Source organism: Schistocerca serialis, chromosome 1 (assembly GCF_023864345.2).
Source record: "Schistocerca serialis cubense isolate TAMUIC-IGC-003099 chromosome 1, iqSchSeri2.2, whole genome shotgun sequence".
NCBI lineage: Eukaryota > Metazoa > Arthropoda > Insecta > Orthoptera > Acrididae > Schistocerca > Schistocerca serialis.
This window is the reverse complement of record NC_064638.1, coordinates 1,095,443,416-1,095,467,979: the sequence shown is the minus strand read 5'-3', so window position 1 is coordinate 1,095,467,979 and position 24,564 is coordinate 1,095,443,416. Positions and strand designations below refer to the sequence as shown.

At 41.7% G+C, this 24,564-nt stretch overlaps 1 protein-coding gene across 2 annotated transcripts in view; it reads right to left on the bottom strand.

Moving 5' to 3' along the window:
- Positions 1-24,564, bottom strand: part of LOC126416224 (sodium-dependent dopamine transporter) — a 558,982-nt gene that overhangs the window by 88,722 nt on the left and 445,696 nt on the right. For both annotated transcript variants that reach the window (XM_050083832.1, XM_050083839.1), the window contains exons 8-9: positions 10,773-10,876; positions 8,840-9,077 (exon numbers count right to left, since the gene is read on the bottom strand). In XM_050083832.1, the coding sequence (XP_049939789.1) occupies positions 8,840-9,077; positions 10,773-10,876 (342 nt within the window). The remainder of the gene's footprint in view (positions 1-8,839; positions 9,078-10,772; positions 10,877-24,564) is intronic.

Genomic DNA, 24,564 nt, shown 5'->3' with positions numbered 1-24,564 from the left:
TGCATTGGACTGCCTAGTTTCGTTGAAGAACTTCTCCTACCAGTACACAAGCCGGCAGGAGGCCAATTGGTCAATGGCTATTGGCCACTTACAATGTTGAATGCTGACTACAAGATCTTCACCACGCTTTTGGCAGGATGCAATAATATGACATTGCCAATGATCCTTGCCCCAGAACAGATGTTACAGTGAGGAGATGCCAGCATACAAATGGCCACTGGCGACTGCAGGGTCTTAGCAGCAATCACCTTGGCGTACTGCGTGAGAATGATGCTCATCTCCATCAGTTTCGATCGGGCCTCCCACAGAGCACACCAGAACATTCTCCTCCAGGTGATGGACTATATGGGTTTTCCTCTCAGATCCATGGCAACGGACAGACGCTGGTCCAGTACCCATTAAGTGGTCTCTACGACAATTTTGCCCCTTTCTACCTACCTTTATGAGGCTCCTCAAGGTTCTCAACCACAGGCTATCTGGCGTCAAAGTGCAGGATATCACCTTCTGCATAGGGTGTACACCAATGACCTGCTACTGCTGGTTTGTTCCACCGACGTAGTCCGCTGCATAATAAAATGGATCAAGCAGCACAGACAGGTCGCAGGCAGTCTTTTGAACATCGACAAGTTGGCAGCATTGAATACTGGACATGGTCTCGGGCTGGATGCTGTCACCCTCTCCCACCAGTTACTGATCACAGATATTTGGGAGAGACTTTCATGAAGGATGTGAGTGGAATGACTGTGGCAAACTATCGACAATTACTCCAGATCGTACACTTGCTGATGCACCAGAACCTAACCCAGGCCTTGAAACAGCTGCAGCGTTTGGAATACCTGAGCCACTATGTGGCGTCAAAACTCAATCAGGTTGCACAAGCCCACCCCCTGCTGGCAGTGATAGGTTGTAGGCTTCAGACAGACTTTGGTTGTCACCTATCCACAGGACAAGTATTTAAAGTGTTTTACTACACTCTCATCCTCCCCCTGCATGATGGAGGGCTGGGACTGGTTAACGTCCAGGCACGGGCAGCTGTCGTCTCTATGAACAATGTGTGGAAATGGTGGAGCAGTCAACACACCCCCCTCATGGCTCGTCTACCGGATGTCGCACAATCAGTCTCTCATGTACTGCCAGTGTTGGTGGCACACACCACAACAAAGTTCTTCCATGTATCGACATTGCTGCTTCACGTTCTTGGCCTTACTTGAGCTCAGTTATTTCATTTTGTTAATCAGTTCACTTCTTACTTGCAGCTGAGTGTAATGTAAGTGCTGCCATTTATTGCTTTTGTTCCAAGTGCTATTGTGATGGTTCCTAATTACAGGTAAATTTGTAACATGAAAGAAGAGGAAAACTAATTTTAATTCGTACACTAGTATTATTGTAAAAATATGGATGTGCTACTACAATAGCCTAATTACCTATCTGCAGCAGTTTAAAGTTAGCACTGGAGTTTTCATTTGGAGACTGGTATAACTTTGGAGTTGCAATATTTCAGTATTTCACAAGGCAGCGGAGTGGTAAACATAGCCACAAATGAGATTAACCTTCCGACAGGCGCTCCTTGTAGTCGGACAAGGGCAGTTGCACGTATCTCGCAGATACCATTTGTTGTTAATAAACTCCATGTCTATTTAAACATTAAATTTTTATCATAAAAGTAATATTAGATATTATTCATGGGTTATACAAACAAAAGCCAGGTAAAAAAATTTAATTAAAAATAAAGTTATGTTTCAAAACACACATTTTCTTCCCACAGCTTCTCGAGGTACTGATACTTACTTTCCGTGTACGAGTGTCAAATTTATATGGGATTATGCTTGAAATTTTGGTTTCTCATTATACTAAAGTTATTTAGAAGTTGACATACAATCAATGCAAACACTTCTTGAATGACATAAACAAAACATACGTCTATATATTCGACATTTGAAACGGGTGATTCTCGTTTTCTTACCAACTAAACATGGCCTGCATCTTTTCTACATAGGCTCCTGAGGTTGCTCTTCTTCTCCTCTTCCTTGTCGCTGTTGGTGTTCATCTTCTGTGTGCGAACACATTTAAAACTTTTATACGGAGGTGTCCAGTTACTTTATCACGTCTCCTTTTAAGATGTTCCGGCACACGTTCGTTCGTTAGGAGGTCATCCACCCGCCATAAGTTGACGAGATTCAGACGATTCGCGTGGTACGCCCCAATGAGATAAAGAAGCCAGAATAAGGCTTTCATTTCTTTTGTGTCTGTCTGTTGAGAAAAATTCTAATTTACGGGAAATGGCTATCAAAGTTTCTCAATACATTCCTGCACTATAGGATGGATTATCAGGGTCTTCTTCTTCATCCTCCAAAAGCTTCCTCTTCTGTCTTCTTTTCTGGCCTGTTGTTCCATCATACTTCATAGGCCTTTCTCTTCTTTCTGCTCCTCTTATCCTTTCTCTGTCAATATTTCTTAGTGCTCGTACAGTGTTCACCCCAGCTGTAAATCATAATGCCTTCAGAACCTCACACTTCACACTGTTCCCTTGGTTGTAGATTGCTATTGCATCATAAATGCCAAAGTGCAGTGTTTTTATGCTTACAAACACCCTTTTAGGAATCACTTTCCAAATCAAATTGTTTACGCTTTCATTAGGATTCTGCGTCTTTCCGTGTAGACACTTGTGTAACAATTCTGGCTGTGCTAAGTCATGAAAAATTGGTTTTATTGCATTTATCACAGCTGCTGGCAAACCATGTTTGTGATCATAGTCCTTCTTTGCATTACATTTGCACCAGGAATCTTTTGGGCACAGGCTGTGTTGAGGGTATTCATTGGAAGAGGCAGTATGAAGGAACAATGGCCACACTGCATTTCGCATGTCACTAACATTACTAGTATTTTGCCTTATAGCATACCCATAGTATCTCTGTAGACGTTCAATCACCTCATCAGTAAGCCTGCCTCTCCCTCCTACTGTCTTTCCATCACTGAGCTTACTTGAACCCAAAGTTAGTTTGAGCCTTCGAAGCCGTGCACCCATACGATCTTAGCGCTTCATTTGTCACAGAATACAATGTAGCCAACCCTTGCACACTCGCTGTATGCGTAACACAAGGCGCTGTATGCGTAACAGGCCGAGAAAATCCCAAGCAGTTCGCCAGGAAGTCACGAGAGGGTGTTAGATGCATTCAGCGGCCGCCCATTTCCTCGGCAGGCGTGGGGGAAAATGGTAATAACTCCACTTCTAGGGCGCGTAGAACAATAATTCAAAGCTTACATTAAAGAGGAATGTTCCAATTAATTTTCGGTAGCAAAAAAAAAAAAAAAACCGTAATTTTTTTGGATTTGACCACCTCCGGCTCCCCTTAAATTACTAATAAGCATTAAACATTTAACAATAAATAATGGATAATGAAAAGTTACAAACTTACACCGAGGGTCGCGCGTACTCCTAAGATACGAAACACGTGTTACTAGCTTGCTGTTAACCGCAGCAGGCAGCGGGAAGGACTGAAGAGGAGGCTAGAACAAAGGGGGGATTTCCCTCCCTGGGGATTTCCCTCCCTCCCGCTTTCCAAGGAAAGGAAACGAACATTGTCGCCGCGTATCTCACAGATACGCGCATCTATCGGAAGGTTAAATTAAAATCAGTGCATAAAGATTTGCCTATGTCACTCACAACTTGTGTTGATCAACATAAATATCGCCCAAACGGCGATAGTTGCATTTCTTTTAAAAATTTGCTCAAAATTGTCATTAGTAATTCAAATGGAAAAATATGCCCCGATCTGGTCGCCCAGGCGGTACTCAACTATGGAAATCAGAAATCAGTCTGGGTTTCTGGAAAGCAGAAGGAGTATGTGATGGCTGTATATTCTGTAATTCGTTCGTTTCCAAAAGATTTTTTCGCGGGGCTGCTTCAATTCGTCCGAGGCGGCTGTGCCCTTCATCGTCGCCCTCACCCCCAACCCCTGCCCTTTCGACCATAATCTAGTTACGCTCTAGTAAAACTATGATGACTGAAGTGTTTACAGGTGTTCTATTATTATCTTCAAAATGCGATGTTTCTTAAGTTGTAGAAACAATTGTATAAAAATATTTTATTTGTTACCTTTATACCAGTTATTATCTTCATTTGTGGAATAGTTATTTATTTCTCGGGCAGGCAGCATTTAACACTCTGAAGACCAAGCCCGAACACAGCTCGGGCCGCGACTGTGCTACAGAGACCACGCCCGAGTAGAGGTCGGGCCGCGATTTTATTGATGCGCGAGTCACCAGTCACTTTAAAACTTGAATCATTTCATATAACAACAATGTATGGAAGTCTCGCAACCCACCTCTTGACTGGTGCTGCCTTGTTTTGTCCATTTCTAGAATTAACGTAAGAGCTACTGTCGTTAATGCTGAGCCAATATGATTACTGACGTAATTTTTTGCGTGTGCTCTATAGGATACGTAGTTCTCTGTAATTCTGCTACAAATACGTCACGTTTGTTGAGTGTGCAAGTAATTTTGGAAGCTCAAGAGGAAGAAATTTGCTCAAAATCTCGCCTCAATTTTTTTTTTTTTTTGGGGGGGGGGGGGGGGGGGAAATTATTATACTTTCTGCCATTATTTTAAAATTTGAGACCTATCGAAGAACTAAAGTAAGTATGAAAAATAAATCTTGATGCCTGGCTCCCTTTTAGTATGTACTACTCTATAAGATTCATCAATTACATGCGTGCCAGAAACGCTTTAAGTAACGGCAGAAACGGCTGGTTTCCTAGGCCCAATATTCCTCCAAGTGCATGGTCTCTGAAATGTTAATATAAATGTTGGTTAGTGTAAAATTTCGACAATATGCATAGTTCAGCGGTATTTACATTGGAAGGCAGCTAGTGATGGTCATTTTATACTTTATAACTGTGTTTAAAGATGACACAATTGCGGACTGCGGTGTATCATGTCTTCAAGTTTTACTGTAAGACAGACGCTGAACTGTGAAATATCTTGTTCGTAATAACCTTGGAACAGTGTGTCAAAAAGTCACGTCTTTAACATATTTGCAAATAAACATTATACAAACGATAACGTACATTGTAAATCACACTGGAGTTTGTTAGCAACAAAGAATGTATAACCATTTTATCATGGATAAAGTGAAACTCATTTGTGCCGTTGCATACATTACAAATGTAGTTGAAATCAATGTGTGAATATCAATATTAAGATCTCAAAACTGCATCTTTTAATATTTGTGTATTTCGTTTTGTTTTACAAACAATTTTGGTTACTATAAGTTTCAAGTTGATTGTTGAAATATTAATTTAAAAAGAAGTTCTTGATCACTTATAGAAATTGAAGAATTTTAATGACATGAAAGACACTTCGTTTGAGATTGAGTTGAGGAATTTGGGATCCTTTGGTATGCTTAATGAATTCTGACTTGGTTTCAGCTAAGTCGGAAATTTAAATGCAAGAGGAGAAAGATGGCTACTGTGTAAAGAGATTTGAACCATCTAACGACGAGGTGAAAGATGAGATCCAGCGCTTCTTCGATAAGCAAGACAGTGGGCTGGAATGACATGGCCATACAAAAACTGCTACAGCATTTACAAAAATTTATCGATCTAAATGGCGATTATGTGGAAAAACATAAAAATATTCAATCTTCAAAACTATGTACAATTTACTGTAAATAAATGTTTCTTTATACTTTAAAAAATTAGAGACCTTACTTTTGGGATCACTCTCGAACCTAAAGCAAACATCGTCAACTCCTTCCCACTACAAGCTCCATAAAGGCGGCCACACATGTAACTGCTCTTGACACGCATAAATGTGCAAGCATTCTTGCAGAATCATGCACACACTTCGCGCGCCTCCATACGGCTCATGCATGCTTGTACAAGCATCAGTTTGTTTATGAAAAAATGTATAGCTCTGACGACGATACAGTGGCCTTGACAGCCTTTTTGATTGTGTTACGAAAAAAAGACGGAATGTGATTTGTGGAGTAAAGAGTGGTTAAGGGAACGAAAATATTACTATTAACTATCTGCACTATGGAAATTGACTCACAATATTCCCGTATTTCTTCACTTCTCCGTATAATGTTGTATTCTTTGACTTACACTGCATTAGAGCACAACCTTTGTACAGAATGTACACTCGTGCTCATAAATTAAGAATATTGCTGATACATGGTGAAACAACGCTTTTGTGGGCGGTTTGCGGGCTAAAATCACCTCGGGGTATGCCCATGCGGTGCATTTGACCTGCGGTCGCCGCACGGTGGCGCTGGCAGCAGTCCACATACGCAGAGGTGTGTTGGTGCATGTCAGAGTACGGTGCAGCGAGTAAGTGTGCACACGTTTTCAGACGCGCTAATGATGACTGCGCGTTGAATATGGCTCAAAGAACACATATTGATGACGTTATGAGGGGTAGAATACTAGGGCGACTGGAGGCTGGTCAAACACAGCAGGTCATAGCATGGACCCTCCGTGTGCCACAAACTGTGATCTCATGATTATGGCAACGATTCCATCAGACAGGAAACGTGTCCAGGCGCGCTACAGTACCGGGCGTCCACAGTGTACAACACCACAAGAAGACCGATATCTCACCATCAGTGCCCACAGACAACCACTGAGTACTGCAGGTAGCGTTGCTCAGGACCTTACCACAGCCACTGGAACAGTTGTCTCCAGACACACAGTCTACAGACGACTGAACAGATATGGTTTATTCGCCTGGAGACCTACAAGGTGCATTCCACTGACCCCTGGTCACAGGAGAGCCCGTAAAGCCTAGTGTCAAGAGCACAGTACATGGTCATCAGAACAGTGATCCCAGGTTATGTTCACGGACGAGTCCAGGTATAGTCTGAACAGTGATTCTCGCCGGGTTTTCATCTGGCGTGAACCAGGAACCAGATACCGACCCCTTAATGTCCTTGAAAGGGACCTGTGTGGAGGTCGTGGTTTGATGGTGTGGGGTAGGATTATGATTGGTGCACGTACACCCCCGCATGTCTTTGACAGAGGAACTGTAACAGGTCAGGTATATCGGGACGTCATTTTGCACCAGTATGTCAGCCTTTTCAGGGATGCAGTGGGTCTCACCTTCGTCCTGATGGATGATAACGTACGGCCCCACTGAGCTGCCATCGTAGAGGAGTACCTTGAAACAGAAGATATCAGGCGAATGGAGTGGCCTGCCTGTTCCCCAGACCTAAACCCCATCGAGCACGTCTGGGATGCTCTCGGTCGACGTATCGCTGCACGTCTTCAAACCCCTAGGACACTTCAGGAGCTCCGACAGCCACTGGTGCAAGAATGGGAGGCTATAACCCAGGTGCTGCTCGGTAACCTGATCCAGAGTATGCCAACCCGTTATGCGGTCTGTGTCCATGTGCATGGTGATCATATCCCGTATTGATGTCGGGGTACATGCGCAGGAAACAGTGGCGTTTTGTAGCACATGTGTTTCGGGACGGTTTCCTCAACTTGTCACCAATACTGTGGACTTACAAATCTGTGTCGTGTGTGTTCCCTATGTGCCTATGCTATTAGCGCCAGTTTTGCGTAGTGCCATGTTGTGTGGCACCACATTCTGCAGTTATCCTTAATTTATGAGCATGAGTGTAGTTTGGTAATAACACACAAAAATTAAATCCCTGACGGATGCTTGCACAAGCCTCCTTATTCTTGGGACACACACTCAAGATTGCACACACGTGAATGCTGGCACAAGCATGCATGACGTAATTCGATCAAGCACCAAGCTGCTTATACAGTTTGATGCTTGTGCAAATTTACCCTATACACACTTAAGCACACTTGTGCATGGGTGCTCGTCAAGCACACAGTTACACTACGCAGTTACGTGTGTGACCCAAGTCGGCCGACTCTGCGATCTTCGGCACAAATCGACATTTGCATGGATATATACAGGGTGGAGAAAATTGTGTCACGAAATTTTAACCCTGGTTAGCTGTTGCCAGTAGGAACCAAAATTACTAATGTTGTGTAGGTCGACAACGCAAATTTTTAACCATGGAAACTTGGCGCCATGCACTCCGGTTGGCTGCGGTATTGCCATGTTGCCAGATGGTCTGGACAACGCATGACAGCGATTGCTTTGCCTGCCAGAGACGTTTGCATGTGTGACCCGACAACCATAGCACTGCCCGTCAACCGACGAACGGCAACAGGGCAATCCCACGGCCAATCGGAGAGCGTGGTGCAAGTTTCCGTAGTTTAACAATGGTGCGTTGTCGACCTACACAATATTAGTAATTTTGGTTCCTACTGGCATCATGTCACAATTTTTCTCCATCTTGCATAAACAGCTTGGTAAGCCTGTTTAAATTTGTTTTCTAACTGTATTTTTACAGCTTCTAATGATGTTTTCACCGCTGGAAGCCGAAACATTACACAGAGAAGTACGCCTTCACCACGGCCTAAGACCCATAAAAACAAAAATTACCAGGGTAGTTTTAGTGTCTTGACTATTTATTATCCTGGCCAGATAATACTTCAAAAATCAAAGTGCCCAGGATCTGTTAGTGCTTAAATTAGTAATGAAAATTTTGTTAAAGGTTACCTTCTCATATTATAAAGAAGCAAAATAATATGTTTAAAAACTATCAGTACATATTGCTGAGTAGGGGATCCCATGTTCTTGCACTGCTACAGTCCCAGTGCGATCTTAAACCAACCCTATTATACAGTAAATTGTGTTACTGACTGAATGAATCGTGTTTTATCTACCGTTAAAATATTTTTCAACTGTTAACAGCATCAATTCGGAAGATTACTTGAACTCTGAACGATAATCATTAAGAAAATAATACAGTACATACCGAACTATCGAGACCCAATGTGAGCAACATCATGAAAAAAATCAGGGCCCAGAAGATCGATCCTGGCATAGTGGCGATGGCAGCTGGGTACACGATGAATACAAGACCAGGACCTTCAGTGGCTACGTCCTGTATGGGGCGTCCTGATGCGTGAGCCATATATCCTAGGACTGAGAAGATAACAAAACCTGCTATGAAGCTTGTGCACGAGTTGATCAGACTGGTGAGCAGAGCATCCCTGTAAAATAAGAAAAAATATCTTCCCATAAAGTCGTAATTAATAAAGGCTACGCAAATTTTCTCTTATAACACTTTGGGGATAGGTTCCTTACACCAAAACAAGAAAAAAATTCATATAAACCAGATACAGGTCCGAAAATCCTTCGTTTTGAGTTATTAATGAAAGTTTATAATTTAGGTGATTCGAGCTCATCAACACAGAAACTATTAATGCTCGAAATTCCCTCCTCTTGTTTCAAATGTGCATGCATTCATTGAATCATGGACTGTCGCAGCCTTTCAAATACTCCCCAATGGTTTTGGACGGTGCCCCAGGAATGTTGATGGAGAGTTCCTGCATGGAGGTGGTCTGCTGCATAGACCAATTGCTTAATGTGCCCCAGAGATAATAATCCAAAGGATGTTGTCAGGGGAACGTGCAGGTCATGGGACTGGTCCTCCTTTACATATCATCTGTCATGGTAGACACCATCCAGTGCATCTCAAACACTGAGACTGAAATGTTCTGGGGCACCACCATCCATACAACATACGTTTGTTCTTATATACAAGGGCACGTCTTCTAGTAGGGCTTGGAGTGTCTCCTGAATAAAGTTCCTGTAGACAGCACCTGTAAGACATACTGGGAGAACGTATGGCCATACCAGGCAGTCACCTATAGTCCAGCCCACACATTAATCTTAAACTGCATGCCTCTACTGTAGCATGCGAATTGTGACTGGCCCATATATGTTGATTGTGGAATTTTGTTATTCCATCTCTTCCAAACATTGCCTCGTCTGTAAACAAAGCTAAAGACACAAACAACAGATTGGCAATTTGTGCAACAAACAGTCGGCAAAAGTTCTCCCTTGGTGGGTGGTTGGCAGGCGTAAGGTCTTGCACACGTTGAAGATGATATGGATATACGAATTGCTCATGAAGTATCCTCCGTGATGAACTTGGCGACGTATCACATGCCAGAGCCACTTGCCCTGCGGTGATACCAGGCTATTCTTCGACAGCCCAGAGACCACCCTCTTTCTGGTCAGGCATACGAGAAATTCTTCCTTCCTCAATGGTCTGTTATGCCATGGATCCTGTCTCAGCGACGTGGCGATACATAACACCAAAATTCGACGACTCGACTGCCCTCGGTCTGGAAACACTGTCTGATACAGCCCTGTAGCCTCGCCTCCATTACCATTCAGGTGGCCATACATAAAAATTACGTCTGCTCATTCACGAAATGAATTTCTGTCATGCTTCAACAGAACAGTTCCAGTTAACGTACTACCTGTAGTATATGTACACAATGGACAGGTTAAACACAGACGAATGACGAATTAAACAAGTCTCCCTGGCAACACAATGCTGTCTAGGATACAATGAGTCAAACGGGTGCATAGGTAAGTGAAGTTGTTGGGTTGTACCTGGAAAGCTGTTGAACGGTAACTTTCATCAGTAACTCGAAAATGAAGTATTTTCGGGTAGATGTTTACGTGAACTTGTATTTTTGTTTTGGCGTAAGGAACCTGCCCTAAATTTTGCAAAAGCATTCTTGAATACCCGTATTGTACGGTGAAAATCTGTGTTATGTAAAGATAATTATTTTTATTCAATATAGAAATTTGATAACCTGTTGCAAAATAACTTGAGTTTAGCCCATAAAATAATAATTCAGTAATATATTTCTTCTGTATTTCATACTTACTTGTACACATTGTTGTGGTACTTGTTGTATGATGCATAAGCGAGAAGGACACCAAAACCAGGACCGAGAGAGAAAAACACTTGTGTAGCGGCGTCAACCCACACCTAGAACAAATGAAGCAATTTCAACTCTTTACGTTTCATTATCTGAATCTTTTAAGAAACGTATTCTTCGTATTTAAGTATTGGATTCCTCAGGTCTCAATACCTTTGATGATTTGTATGAAATGTCCTCTCTCTCTTTATTGGGGGTTATGGTAAGTATAGTAAGTGGAGCTAAGATGCCCAGCATAAGGTTTGTAGATCAGTAGCACGCATGGAAAGCTGGGAGAGAGCTGCACGTATAATTAGTGCAATGGTGGGCGTCCATACAATGCATTATATGAAATGTCTCTTGATAGTAGTATTGCGCTATATGCAGCTAGAGCCGTTTGAAGGAAAGTCTCCTTCTCATGCAGTGGAAACCACAGAAATTCTCCTCAAATAGACTTTACTGGACCTTTTACGTCGTGGAGATGAACTCGGATATCAAACATGGATTTGATTAAATGCGGAAATCTAAAACGAATTTAGCTCAAACACCCCTCCCCCCCCTAAATCCTTTATTTATGAAATAGTTTTCAGAGTTCAACTCTGATTTAAATTTGTCACATACAGGGGGTGGACAAAAATATGGAAACAGACACAAAACATTCCCATGCTTAATACGGTGTAAGATAATCATTGGTATTCAAAACAGTTTCCAATCGTCTCAGAATGGATAAATACGGGTCCTGTATAGTTTTCAAGGGAATCTTTTATCATTCTTTCTGCAAAAGAGTGGCAACTCCAGGTAACGACATTGGAGGTGGATAGCGATCATGTAGCCTACTCCCAAAGTAGAGAACAAAGGCGCAATAATATTGAGATCTGTTGACTGTGTTGGCCGGAGGAGATGTGGCAATTTACCTTTGTGCTCACAAAACCAGTTATGGATGACGCGAGCTGGGATGGACCTCATCAGCCAACACGACATGACTGCCCGAATCGTCACCGGACCTCTGCCATGTTTCACTCTTGGGGCATAAACTCGGCCAGAAGTTGGAAACAATGTGAAACAAGACTCATCCAACCAAATGACTTCTTCTAGTCCCTTATAGTTCAGGTTTTATACACACATCAAAAAAAGTTTTGCATCACCCTGGTTTCCAGAACTCCTGAAGATTGAGGTTGACAGTGGATATTGTATCACAGACACAGTTCCTTTGATTGTTCAGAGATGTCAGTAAATCCGCCCAAAGATGTAAACAACCATGCATGAGCAGCACCTATTACACGCAAGGGGTCCGACAGCCGATCAGCTCCAGTTATTTGACCAGGAAGGAGGTACGCGACTCGTGTTGTCTGTAGTTCAACCATGCCTAGACGGTCAATACCGCGGTTCGATCGCGTCCGCATTGTTACTTTGTGCCAGGAAGGGCTCTCAACAAGGGAAGTGTCCAGGCGTCTCGGAGTGAACCAAAGCGATGTTGTTCGGACATGGAGGAGATACAGAGAGACAGGAACTGTCGATGACATGCCTCGCTCAGGCCGCCCGAGGGCTACTACTGCAGTGGATGACTACTACGGATTATGGCTTGGAGGAACCCTGAAGTAACGCCACCATGTTGAATAATACTTTTCGTGCAGCCACAGGACGTCGTGTTACGACTCAAACTGTGCGCAGTAGGCTGCGTGACGCGCAACTTCACTCCCTACGTCCACAGCGAATTCCATCTTTGCAATCACGACATCATGCAGCGCGATACAGATGGGCCCAACAACATGCCGAATGGACCGCTCATCATGTTCTCTTCACCGATGAGTGTCGCATATGCCTTCAACCAGACAATCGTCGAGACGTGTTTGCAGGCAATCCGGCCAGGCTGAGTGCCTTAGACACACTGTCCAACGAGTGCAGCAAGGTGGAGGTTCCCTGCATTATGTGGGGCCGACATACGACGCTGGTGGTAATGGAAGGTGTCGTAACGGCTGTGCGATACGTGAATGCCATCCTCCGACCGATGGTGCAACCATATCGGCAGCATATTGGCGAGGCATTCGTCTTCATGGACGACAATTCGCGCCCCCATCGTGCACATGTTGTGAATGACTTCATTCAGGATAACGATATCGCTTGGCTAGAGTGGCCAGCATGTTCTACAGACATGAACCCTATCGAATATGCCTGGGGTAGATTGAAAAGAGCTGTTTAAGGACGATGTGACCAACCAACCACTCTACGCCGAATCGCCGTTGAGGAGTTGGACAATCTGGACCAACAGTGGCTTGATGATCTAGTGGATAGTATGTCACGACGAATATAGGCATACATACATCAATGCAAGCGGACGTGCTACTGGAGGTACCGGTGTATACAGCAATCTGGACCACCACCTCCGAAGGTCCTGCTATATGCTGGTACAACATGCAATGTGTGGTTTTCATGAGCAATAAAAAGGGCGGGAATGATATTTATGTCGATTTCTATTCCAATTTTCTGTACAGGTTCCAGAACTGTCGGAACCTAGGTGATGCAAAACTTTTTTGATTTGTGTAACTCCAGGACCATGTGTTCCTATTATGGGCATTTGAAACACTGATGGGTGGTTTTGGAATTCCAGCATGTCGTGTAAATCCCTCCTTATGGAGCATCCTTCGTGTTATTTTGGTACTGACAGAGTTTGTGAGTGCGATGTTCAGTTCTGCAGTGACGTTTTCAGTTGTCATTATGTTATTTGGTGTGACAGTCCTCTTAAATGACTATCCATCACAATAATTCAACACACACTTTGGTACGCATTGTGACTTAGCGGATGATGTTTCTCTGATTCCCTTGTATGCAGTATAGGTGCCCCTTGAAGCACCAAACACTTCAGCTACCTTGGTTAAGGAAGCACCCACCATATGGAACGTATTGAGGACACTGCACAGGTGCTGTTTGTGGCACAACAATGCCATCTGGAAGCTTGGCTAGCATTTAAATTTATGTTCAAGCATGCATTTCTCGTGATGTTTCCATATATTTGTCCAATCACTGTAGATCACTTGCTATGAAGCTATTATTTCAAACCATTGTAGCACAGTAACATTTAAGAGGAGAGTACGAACCATATTCATATTGGTGTATGTTGACATCCAAGTGTCAGCTGCGCTAATTATACAGTCCAGCAGTCGAGCAGATGAGCACAACTGTCCTTGTGGTTGATGGTAGAATCATTACTACTGGTATATAAATAAAATTAGCAGTTTATAGATTTTCGAGTAATAAACATAATAGTGCGTTTTAATGTGCTCAAATGTTTCGCAACTGATCTGCATTATTACCACGACTTGTGTAATTTGTTCTTTGATGTCGATGTGCATCGTCTTGTAGAACCGCATATGTGGTTTATATTCTCTATATACGAACGGCTTTTAATGTTGTTTGATAATGGCTTCATATGGAGTGATGTTTGTGACATTTGATAATGACGGTATAACTCTGGAAAGCAGAGTTAATAGGGGTTATTTGGAGGTAAAACATATAAAGTCTCGAAACATAGATTTAGCTAAAAGGCTGTTGGAGTGCAATGGTAAACAGGCGGAATCCAACACGTGGTGTTAGACTTTCTTCCTTCTAGCACGACGCATAACACGATCTCCTCACAAATAACCAAAATTCAAATGGGATTTCTGTATGAAAAACTCGCTGCGCTATATCAGGTGTTTCAAAATGGATATTGGGGTTTTAAGACCATCTTGCTGCCAAATAAAGTTCTGTGGTTCAGCTTCTTCCAACTGAGGAAAGAGTCATAGTTCTAGTAGGTCAAGAAATACCGGCTACAATTGTTTCACCGACAAAGATCGTTTACTTTCCCCTGGAATATGGCACCAAAAAAAATTCTGTTTGTGGGAGTCTAGCATTTCGTGGGGATTTGCTGACCCCCAGATGCACCCATTATGTGTGTTCACATTTCCACTTCATCATCATGCAGCAACATTTCGGTTATGAAGTTGTCACGTAAACCATAGTCTGTAGGCTTTAGAGCTTGTAACAGCTGCAAACGATAAGGCCATAGTTGTAACCATCTCCCTAAAAGTCTCCACACAGACGCCACTGGAACCGTTAATTCACACCTAGCCTTCTGGATTGATTTCTTAAGGCTATGTGTGGAAGAGTCTCACTCGCTCAATACGTTATTCAGTCATTCCTGGTCGTCCTGCACTCTTCCCTTTACAAAGATAGCCGATGTCATCAAACTGATGATACAGTCTAGGGATATTGTTACCACTTGGAGGATTACAATGGAAACTGGGTTGTTTTGGAAATCAGCGTTATGTAAACACAATTAGTTTATATTTACCCAAACATATTTCGACATTTACATGTCATCTTCTTTGGGTTAACTTTTTTCCTGTTGTATTTTGTTAGAACCGTTTGCTCAGATCACGTTTCTCCACATTTTGTGAAAGTGCATGTGAGGTGAAGTAGTGAGCGGATATTTGTGAAAAACTGAGTGAAAACAATGCACAAAATAGCGGTTGATCGAGACACCAACCAGTGAAAAACAGGACGAAAAATTTTGCAGATGACATGCTGTCGAAAAGAACAACAAAAACGAGCACTAAAGCCAGTGTATAATAATACAATTCAGTTAGGGATGTAATTTTAAGAAGTAAAAATTTGACCCACAGAATATGACACATAGGTGTCGAAACATGTCTGGGTAAATATAAAAATAAACTAATTGTGTTTACATCAGGCTAATTTTCAAAACAACCCAGTTTTCAAATCGCAAACGAGGAAGTAATTAAAGAGGAGCTTCAAACCTTAGTAAAATGATTACAGTGGAACTTAATGTGGAATGCATGTTGCAGTAACAACAGATGCAGTCCTTGCAAACTGCAAAACACAAAAATCTTTCTATTCAGTAATCGCCATCTTTACTACAAGCGCCTTATAACGTAAGACACAGGAAGCAGTGCATATGCATGCACACGGGTATACAAACAAGGCTGTTTGAGTTGATATTTCTCTTGCTACATTAATTTTAATTGTAAACTGAACGTAAAAATTAAAGCCTTGAAACCCAGATTTTTATTTTGAAACACCAGATATTTCCTTAGACACAGAATGTAGATGGTGTTGCTCCTATCTGCTTCACGTAATTTCGCTATATGCTAGTCACTTAAATATCTAAGCATGCCAATTTGACGTTTATTGAATACCATTTCATGATGTAAATTTCCTGGTCAACATTGTGTATGGTTGTGTGTGATTTGATTAGTCAGACGTCACAAGAAAGTAAAACAGAGTCTACATCTACACGTACATGGATATTCTGCGAATCATATTTAAGTGCCTGGCAGAAGGTTCATCGAACCACCTTCACAATTCTCAATTATTACAATCTCGTATAGCGTGTGGAAAGAACGTACACCTATATCTTCCCGTACGAGCTCTGATTCCCCTTATTTTATCACGGCGATCACTTCTTCCTATGTAGATCTGCGTCAAATAAATATTTTCGCATTCGGAGGAGAAAGTTGGTGACTGGAATTTCGTGAGAAGATTCTGCCGCAACAAAAAATGCCTTTATTTTAATGATATCCTCCCCAAAGGCTGTGTCATGTCAGTGACACTCTCTTCCCTATTTCGCAATAATACAAAACGAGCTGCCTTTCTTTGAACTTTTTCAATGTACTCCTCCTATCCTATCTGGTAAGGATCCCACACCGCGCAGCAGTATCTAAAAGAAGACGGCCAGCGTAGTGTAGGCAGTCTCCTTAGCAGATCTGTTACATTTTCTAAGTGCCCTGCCAATAAAACGCAGTCTTCAGTTAGCCTTTCCACAACATTTTCTATGTGTTGCTTCCAATTTAAGTTGTTTGTAATTGTAATTCCTAGGTATTTAGTAGAATTTACGGCCTTTAGATTTGACTGATTTATCGTGTAACCGAAGTTTAACAGATTCCTTTTAGCACTCATGTGGATGACCTCACACATTTCGTTATTTAGGGTGAATTGCCAATTTTCGCATCATACAGATATCTTTTTTAAATCATTTTGCAATTTGTTTTGATCTACTGACGATTTTTCTAGTCGACAATCGACAGCGTCGTTTCCATTAGCGAGTTGCCTTGTTATTATCAATGGCTGAAAGTGACATGGTAGATTACTAAAGTTGACATTTTAGTTTTGAACTTTCGGACTCCAGTTTCCTGAGCCCCCCCATAACTTTTGGGGAGCCTGTCTGTGAGAAAAGTTTTATCTCTCCTTACTCTGCTCTTCCCCGTCCTTAAAAGCTATTGAAATGACATTTTAAGATATTAAGTACTGAATAGTGAAATATTTGCCATCATTCAGTATGACTTAACCGCCACTGTTTGAAAATTCGTTAGAGTCCATATTTCTTGCAGACACTTGTAGACATCATTTGCATGCCTATTTGTTCATAGCCATTTAGTATCCTTTGTTCTACTTCTTTCAATGCATTAACGTTCTTAATCACTGCTTTTTCATATTACTTGCTAAATCGTGTTTCGAAAATTCTCGCATACGTATTACTCTTTCAGTCGATATTGTTCGTTTCTATGTAATATGAAATCTTTACAATAAACAGATATTAAGAACTCAAACGTAACGAGGTTCTGGTACAAAATGATCTCCTCTATGACTACCAGCATGGATTCCGAAAACATGTCAAACGAAGCTCGCACTTATCTCACATGACAAACACGTACTGAAAGCCACGGATCAAGGCAGTCAGATAGCTGAGGTACTTCTCGACTTACGAAAAGTATTTGACTCAGTACCACACCTACGCTTATTATCGAAAGTACGATCGTATGGGGCATCACATGAAATATGCGACAGGACTGAGAATTTCTTGATAAGGAGTACGCAGAATGTTATCCTGGATGGCGAGTCATCGATAGATGTAGAAGTAACTTCAGTTGTCCCTGAGGAAAGTGTATTGGGACCGTTGCTTTCCGTCCTCCCAAATGGAATAAATTGTCTAACCTCTGCGTCGACTCGCTCAGTAGTTCAGTAGTTTGTATCGGGGAGGCAAAGGTCTTCGAAAAATGTGAGATAATGTTGATGACGCGGCGTTCCATGACAAACATTACAGCTTAATAATGAAGTGGAAAGACTGTGGTACCACATGAGAATAATGTCTTGGAAAAATTATTTATCTTGAGCGAAGTTGGGATGAAATTACTTAGTTAGGGAAAAATGCGAGGATGCACTTAATCTTTTACTGTAATCTATTTATCTACCAATCTGTCATTTAAGCTTCTACAAGTGAAACTTTATAAAAATAAATGCGTTTATGGCCTTATGACAGACACAACAAGAGCGAGCGTGCAAAAGCAAACTGCATATTCTACCTGCATAGGTGGATAAGAGTACGCATTCAGTTGAGTAAGGATTCGCAGGTGAAATACTTTTGCAATGGTCACAGAGATAAGATACAACACCTATGTACTCAGTAAATTCATCATGCCACCATTTATTACGTTTATCACACTGTATCAAGACATAATCGAAATCACATCCGCACCACGGGCATATATATTTTAAAAAGCTGTGAGCGCTTAACATTTTGCAGAATGAGTTTGTCCTGTTGTAGAAGAACCTTTTTACTTTTCCTCTCCTCATTTCGGTTTTCGGTCTCCTTTTTCTGATCGAGAACATTCTTCACTGATAGTCAGCTTCCTTCTGTCAACTGACGACAGTTTTGGCAGAAGACGTGTCAGAAATGAACTAGCAAGCTTTCACGGTTCTAGCACTGAATTCTAGTGCTTCCGTAGAAGTTACTGACTGTATTTACTTCGCTGGAGCACTATCTCCAGTTGCGTCTTTATACCCTATCGTGTGAACAGCAGTTTCGACTTTCGCAGTAGCACGCGAAGGAACAAAATTTTTCTCTGAACAGACATTAGGCTTGTATGGGAATATACCCCTTACTTCAAATGCTTCTGCTGCCTTCTCAAGTGTTGCTGTCCATCAGTAGGCACTTCTAAATAAACCGCGGCGGTGGTGAGTACTCCTACACAAAATTTCATTCATTAGTAACAACCGAAATGGAACCTTTACAATGTCTTTCAACAAATATAGGCTGTTGTAACCAACAAGATGAAAAATATGGTTGACACATGTATCGTTAGCTCCTGTTATGTGGTCAAGGGAGCAATACTGTACAGATTTGACAGCTAAGTCAATTAATTAAATTGCAGTGACTGTTTGGTTAAAACCGTTTAAATTACTAGTTGCATAACTCAGGTCCTAACAAAAATGCTTTCTTATCTCAATATTAAGAAAGACTAGATTAACAAGAGCGAACATACGGTTATAGTATCGTTGCGCGCTGCTTAATGGTGAGACGATGTCTGTTTCCCGCCAGGTGGAGCAACACGGAAAAATCCCGAGTGCGTACTGTTACAAGACCGAATTTCCCTTATAATTTTTAGAGTGAGGTATGTCGATGTCGAATAAACCGCGGAGCTGCCGGTTATTCCATTGTTGCCAAGAAAAGTGGTAAACAAAGGGCGAGAATCGCCGTGCACCATAAACAAACTACTGACAAATGAGTCGTGTGTCAATGAAGCTACAGATGAAGCCTCGCCGCGGCAGTGTGCGATTACTACCATTAGTGACTGACGGCAAGGATGGCTGCGAGGCCGCAGTGGCACTGCCAAGCCACTAACACACGCACGCTATTTGCATTTGGCTGCGCAATAAATCAGGACCATCTCTCGCCGAGGAACAACACTCTTCCATTACTGGTGCCGGGCTGGACGTGAACGTGATGTGAATGCTCTAGCGGACCGCGGGCGCAGCTCCCGTTCGCACTGCACACGTTTGCCAAAGTGGCGCTGATGCACGTCCTGGCAAGCAAATAATTATTTATAGCTAGTGACAGTTCGATGTAAAAGAATTCCCATTCTGGAAAACCTAGGAGTCCTGGATCAACTCAATAACCTGAAACTATAAGCGTTACTTCGAAGAAACACATTCAGATTAGACTCGATATGCCATTTGTTCCGTAAAAATATAGATAGCAGATTGTCGAGGCTGTGGAACATGTTAGAAAAAGGAAAATATAACACGTATATTTGCAGAAGAAGTAATACGCTTACATTCCATGCAAAGATTCCAAGTGATATTGATACTGAAGGATGTGTAGAAAATAATTTGTTCTACAGTTTTTAAAATATTCCGGACTTTCTTTCTTTATTCGTGTCAGAAATACACTAAAATGAAAACATGTACAATACATACAAAGAAAACTATACAGTATTCACCCTGAATTGGGCAACTTTGGTAGCATTGGGTACTTCAGCCGTTAAGTCGTTCATGCTACAGGTGGTTGGGCATGAGTTACATTTGAAAAGATACCAGGCTGTCTGCAATCCACCGCATTCGCACAGTGTTGTGTTGGCATTTGGAAGTTCCATTTAAGGAGATTGTCCCTCGATCTTGCGACTTCGGTCCGTAGTCTGTTCAAGGACTTCTAGATGACCCCTTTCTCCATGTGTCCAGGCTGAAGCTGATTCCTGCACGTGGTGCCCCTGCATAGGTACTTGGAATAGATTTTACAGTACTGAACCGAGCATCAGCATTCCAGAAGTACAAGCAAATGATATTCCAGACTATTATCCCGTTGTCGAATGAAGTGTAAGAATTGAAATGGTAGTGGCTTATTTACAAGTAACCTGGATACGTACCTATTACACTGAGGCAACAAAAGTCATTGGATACCTCCTAATATCTTACCAGACCTTTTGTCCGACGTAAAGCAGCAACTCAATGTGGCATGGACTCAACGAGTCGTTGGAAGTCCTCTGCATCAACGCTGAGCCATGCTGCCTCTCTAGGCGTCCATGATTGCGAAAGCGTTGCCGGTGTAGGATTTTGTGCATGAACTGACACCTCGATTATGTCCCATAACTGTTTGATGGGACTCATGTCGGGAGATCTGGGCGAACAAATCATTCGCTCGAATTGTCCAGAATGTTCTTCAAACCAAATATGAACAACTGTGGCCCAGTGGCACGGTGTATCATTGTATGGGAACGTGAAGTTCATGAATGGCTGAAAATGGTTTCCAAATAGCCAAACATAACCATTTTCAGTCAATGATCGGTTCAGTTGGACTAGAGGATCCAGTCCGTTCCATGTAAACACAGCCCACCACCAGCTTGCACAGTGCCTTGTTGACGACTTGCGTCCATGGCTTCGTGAGGTCTGCGGCGCTCTCGATCCCTACCATCAGCTCCTACTAACTGAAATCGAGACTCATCTGACCAGGTCTTCCAGTCGTCTAGCGTCAACCGATGTGGTCACGAGCCCAGGAGAGACGCTGCAGGCGATGTCGTGCTGCTCGCAAAGGCACTCGCGTAGGTCGTCTGCTGCCCCAGCCCATTAACGGCAAATTTCGCCTCACTGGACTAGCGGATACGTTCATCGTGCGTCCAGCTTAGTTTTCTGTGGGTATTTTACACAGTGTTGGTTGTCTGTTAGCACAACTCTACGCAAATGCCGCTGCTCTCGATCGTTAAGTGAAGGCCGTCGGTCACTGCGTTGTCTATGGTGAGAGGTGATGCAAATGGTTCAAATGGTTCAAATGGCTCTGAGCACTATGGGACTTAACATCTATGGTCATCAGTCCCCTAGAACTTAGAACTACTTAAACCTAACTAACCTAAGGACATCACACAACACCCAGCCATCACGAGGCAGAGAAAACCCTGGCCTCGCCGGGAATCGAACCCGGGAACCCGGGCGTGGGAAGCGAGAACGCTACCGCACGACCACGAGATGCGGGCTGAGAGGTGATGCCTGAGATTTGATATGATCAGCACACTCTTGACGCTGTGCGTCTCAGAATATTGGATTCCCTAACGATTTCCGAAATGGAATGTCCCATGCATCTAGCTCAATTACAATCCCGCTTTCAAAGTCTGTTAATACTCGGCGTGTGGCCACAATCACGTCGGAAACGTTTCCACATGAGTCACTTGAGTATAAATGATAGCTCCGCCAATGCACTGCCCTTTTAAATCTTGTGTATCCGATACTGTACTATGTTCATCGTAAGAATAAACCCGATGTAAACATTAACTCGTGTATTCTTCCGCGTTTGCTTGAAATCTCTTTGGATTTCTTTACACGTAGAGCGGAATTTGAGCTGTCTCGAGTACAGTCAAGTACAATAATAGGGGTAAGTTTTATGCTGCGCTTTATATACACATCGACGTAGAGATAATACCGAGCAACACCTTTACCAGAGCATTTAATTTGAACAACACTGGCCAACCAGCTGGTCTAAATAAACTACAGTGAGCAGTTGCAGTTAAAATGTAAAAGGAGACGAGCTGAGGAAGCTATATAGCTTCGAATGTCATTTGATTTTTAAACAGAATGAAATAATATTCGACAAAATTCCAATTCTCACGTTTCTTAGGGGACCAGACGGAAAGCATAACGTACTCTCGTTCTTAGCTAACGTAGTACTGTAATTAAAAAGAAGAGTAATAAAAATTGCTAACTTAAACACAGGGTATTTTTTCTGCGCGCTCTCGGTGTGACTCAAAAGCGTATTGCATAGATTTCATCGTACAGCTAAATACCGAAGCCACTGGAGGAACTACTTAGTGTTAGTGATCTGGTAATTTTGAACTCTTTACATATCCGAATCCGAGAAGTACATATCAATAGAGGAACTGTCATCTGCCACATTGATAACAAGTCGATCAGCAATAGAATCAACGAAACTATCCAAGCGCCACATTTTCTCCTTTTATGACGTCCTGTTCCATATTCGGTAGCGTTCAGCATTGACGTGTGACGAAGCTTCGTGCATCAGTTCGAGTACGTCTGGTTGCTTAAATGTCTTGTTTTTCGTGACAAATTGCTTAACTTGGTACCAGATCAGTTCTGTTGGGTTCACATTGCAATGATACGGTGGCAGCTGTAAGAATACAGCAGTTGAGTGGTGCTCGTTGCCGTGAAAATTATTGTTTCCCATGTTTCTACAATGCGTATCACTTCGGTTCGTGTGAGATCACATCTGTGGTATAAAACAATGGATGTAGTCTAAATAAATAGTATTCGATTTTTGATTTTGGCCTAACATTTAATTTATGTTTTCTTAATTCAGACAGTCTTAGACAATCAAAAATTTATATTTGCGATGAAAACTGGAATTACGCGTGCAGCGTTTAATTAATAACAAGAATACTGCATTTTTCATAAAAATGATTAGATATTGTGGTATGCTGATTTTTCTTTTGGACCATCTAATTACAACTGAATGAAACCCAATTTTTTGTGCCACACTCGTTTCGTCTTTATTCTTTGAAAGGTATCTTTAATGGCCCAGAATATGTACATATTTTTATTTATACTATTCGCTTTATATTTGGTACGATATATATATAGGGTGATTCACGAAGATATACCAGGTGCTCAATGCCGTGAAAATTATTGTTTCCCATGTTTCTACAATGCTTATCACTTTGGTTCGTGTGAGATCACATCTGTGGTATAAAACAATGGATGTAGTCTAAATAAATAGTATTCGATTTTTCATTTTGGCCTAAAATTTAATTTATGTTTTCTTAATTCAGACCGTCTTAGACAATCAAGAATTTAAATTTGCGATGAAAACTGGAATTCCGCGTGCAGCGTTTAATTAAAAACAAGAATACTGCATTTTTCATAAAAAATGATTAGATATTGTGTTATGTTGATTTTTCTTTTGGACCATCTAATTACAACTGAATGAAACACAACTTTTTGTGCCACACTCGTTTCGTCTTTATTCTTTGCAAGGCATCTTCAATGGCCCAGAATATGTGCATATTTTTATTTATACTCTTCGCTTTATATTTGGTACGATGTATATATAGGGTGATTCGCGAAGATAGGCAAATATTTTAATATGTTATTCTACAAGTAAAACTAAAGAAAAAAGTTCATATAAACATAGGTCCGCAAATATTTATTTACGGAGTACGATAAAAGAGCATACGTACTAGTTTCGTAAATTGTTCGTATCATCTCGAGTAAACTGTATCTCATCAGTAAATAAAATGGTAACTTTCGAAATACTCCACTAATGGTTCGTGCAATCGGAATCCCCCGAGTTGGATAATGTTCGCGATATTCGCGATATTCGTTAACTGCAACCGTAGCGTTACCATCACATTTGCTATAAACAAACACCATATCGGCGTATACCTCTGTCGTAAATTTGAAAGGCATTCCTATTTCATAAATAATCTACAAACTACAACAGTTACTATGTGGTTTCACTTAAATACCCTGTTATTATTATGTTATTTCACTGAACAATACAGAAAACTCACTCGTTTCAAGGTTAAGGAACGACTGAAACAACTCGCTAACGGTTGCCAGCAATGACATAAACGTTTCTACATTCTTATTGGAAAATAAACAAATTTACTTGTATAATAATCTTTGCTTCTCTGGATGTTCCGAAAAACTATTGCAGATACACGTCTGGGACATGTTTTATTAAATTCACCAGACCAGTAACAACAAAATAAATGGAAATCATGCTTTACTTTAACATCGTACAGTTTTGCGATGGATTCATATTAGCGAAGTTGCTAAATTTCAGGCAAAATCTGTTATTAGCCGTAACTCCGTAACTAAACATATGCGGACTTATGTTTATATGAACTTTTTCTTTAGTTTTTCTTGTAGAATAACATATTATTTCCTTAAAATTAATCATTACAGGGCGTCGTCATCAGGAGAA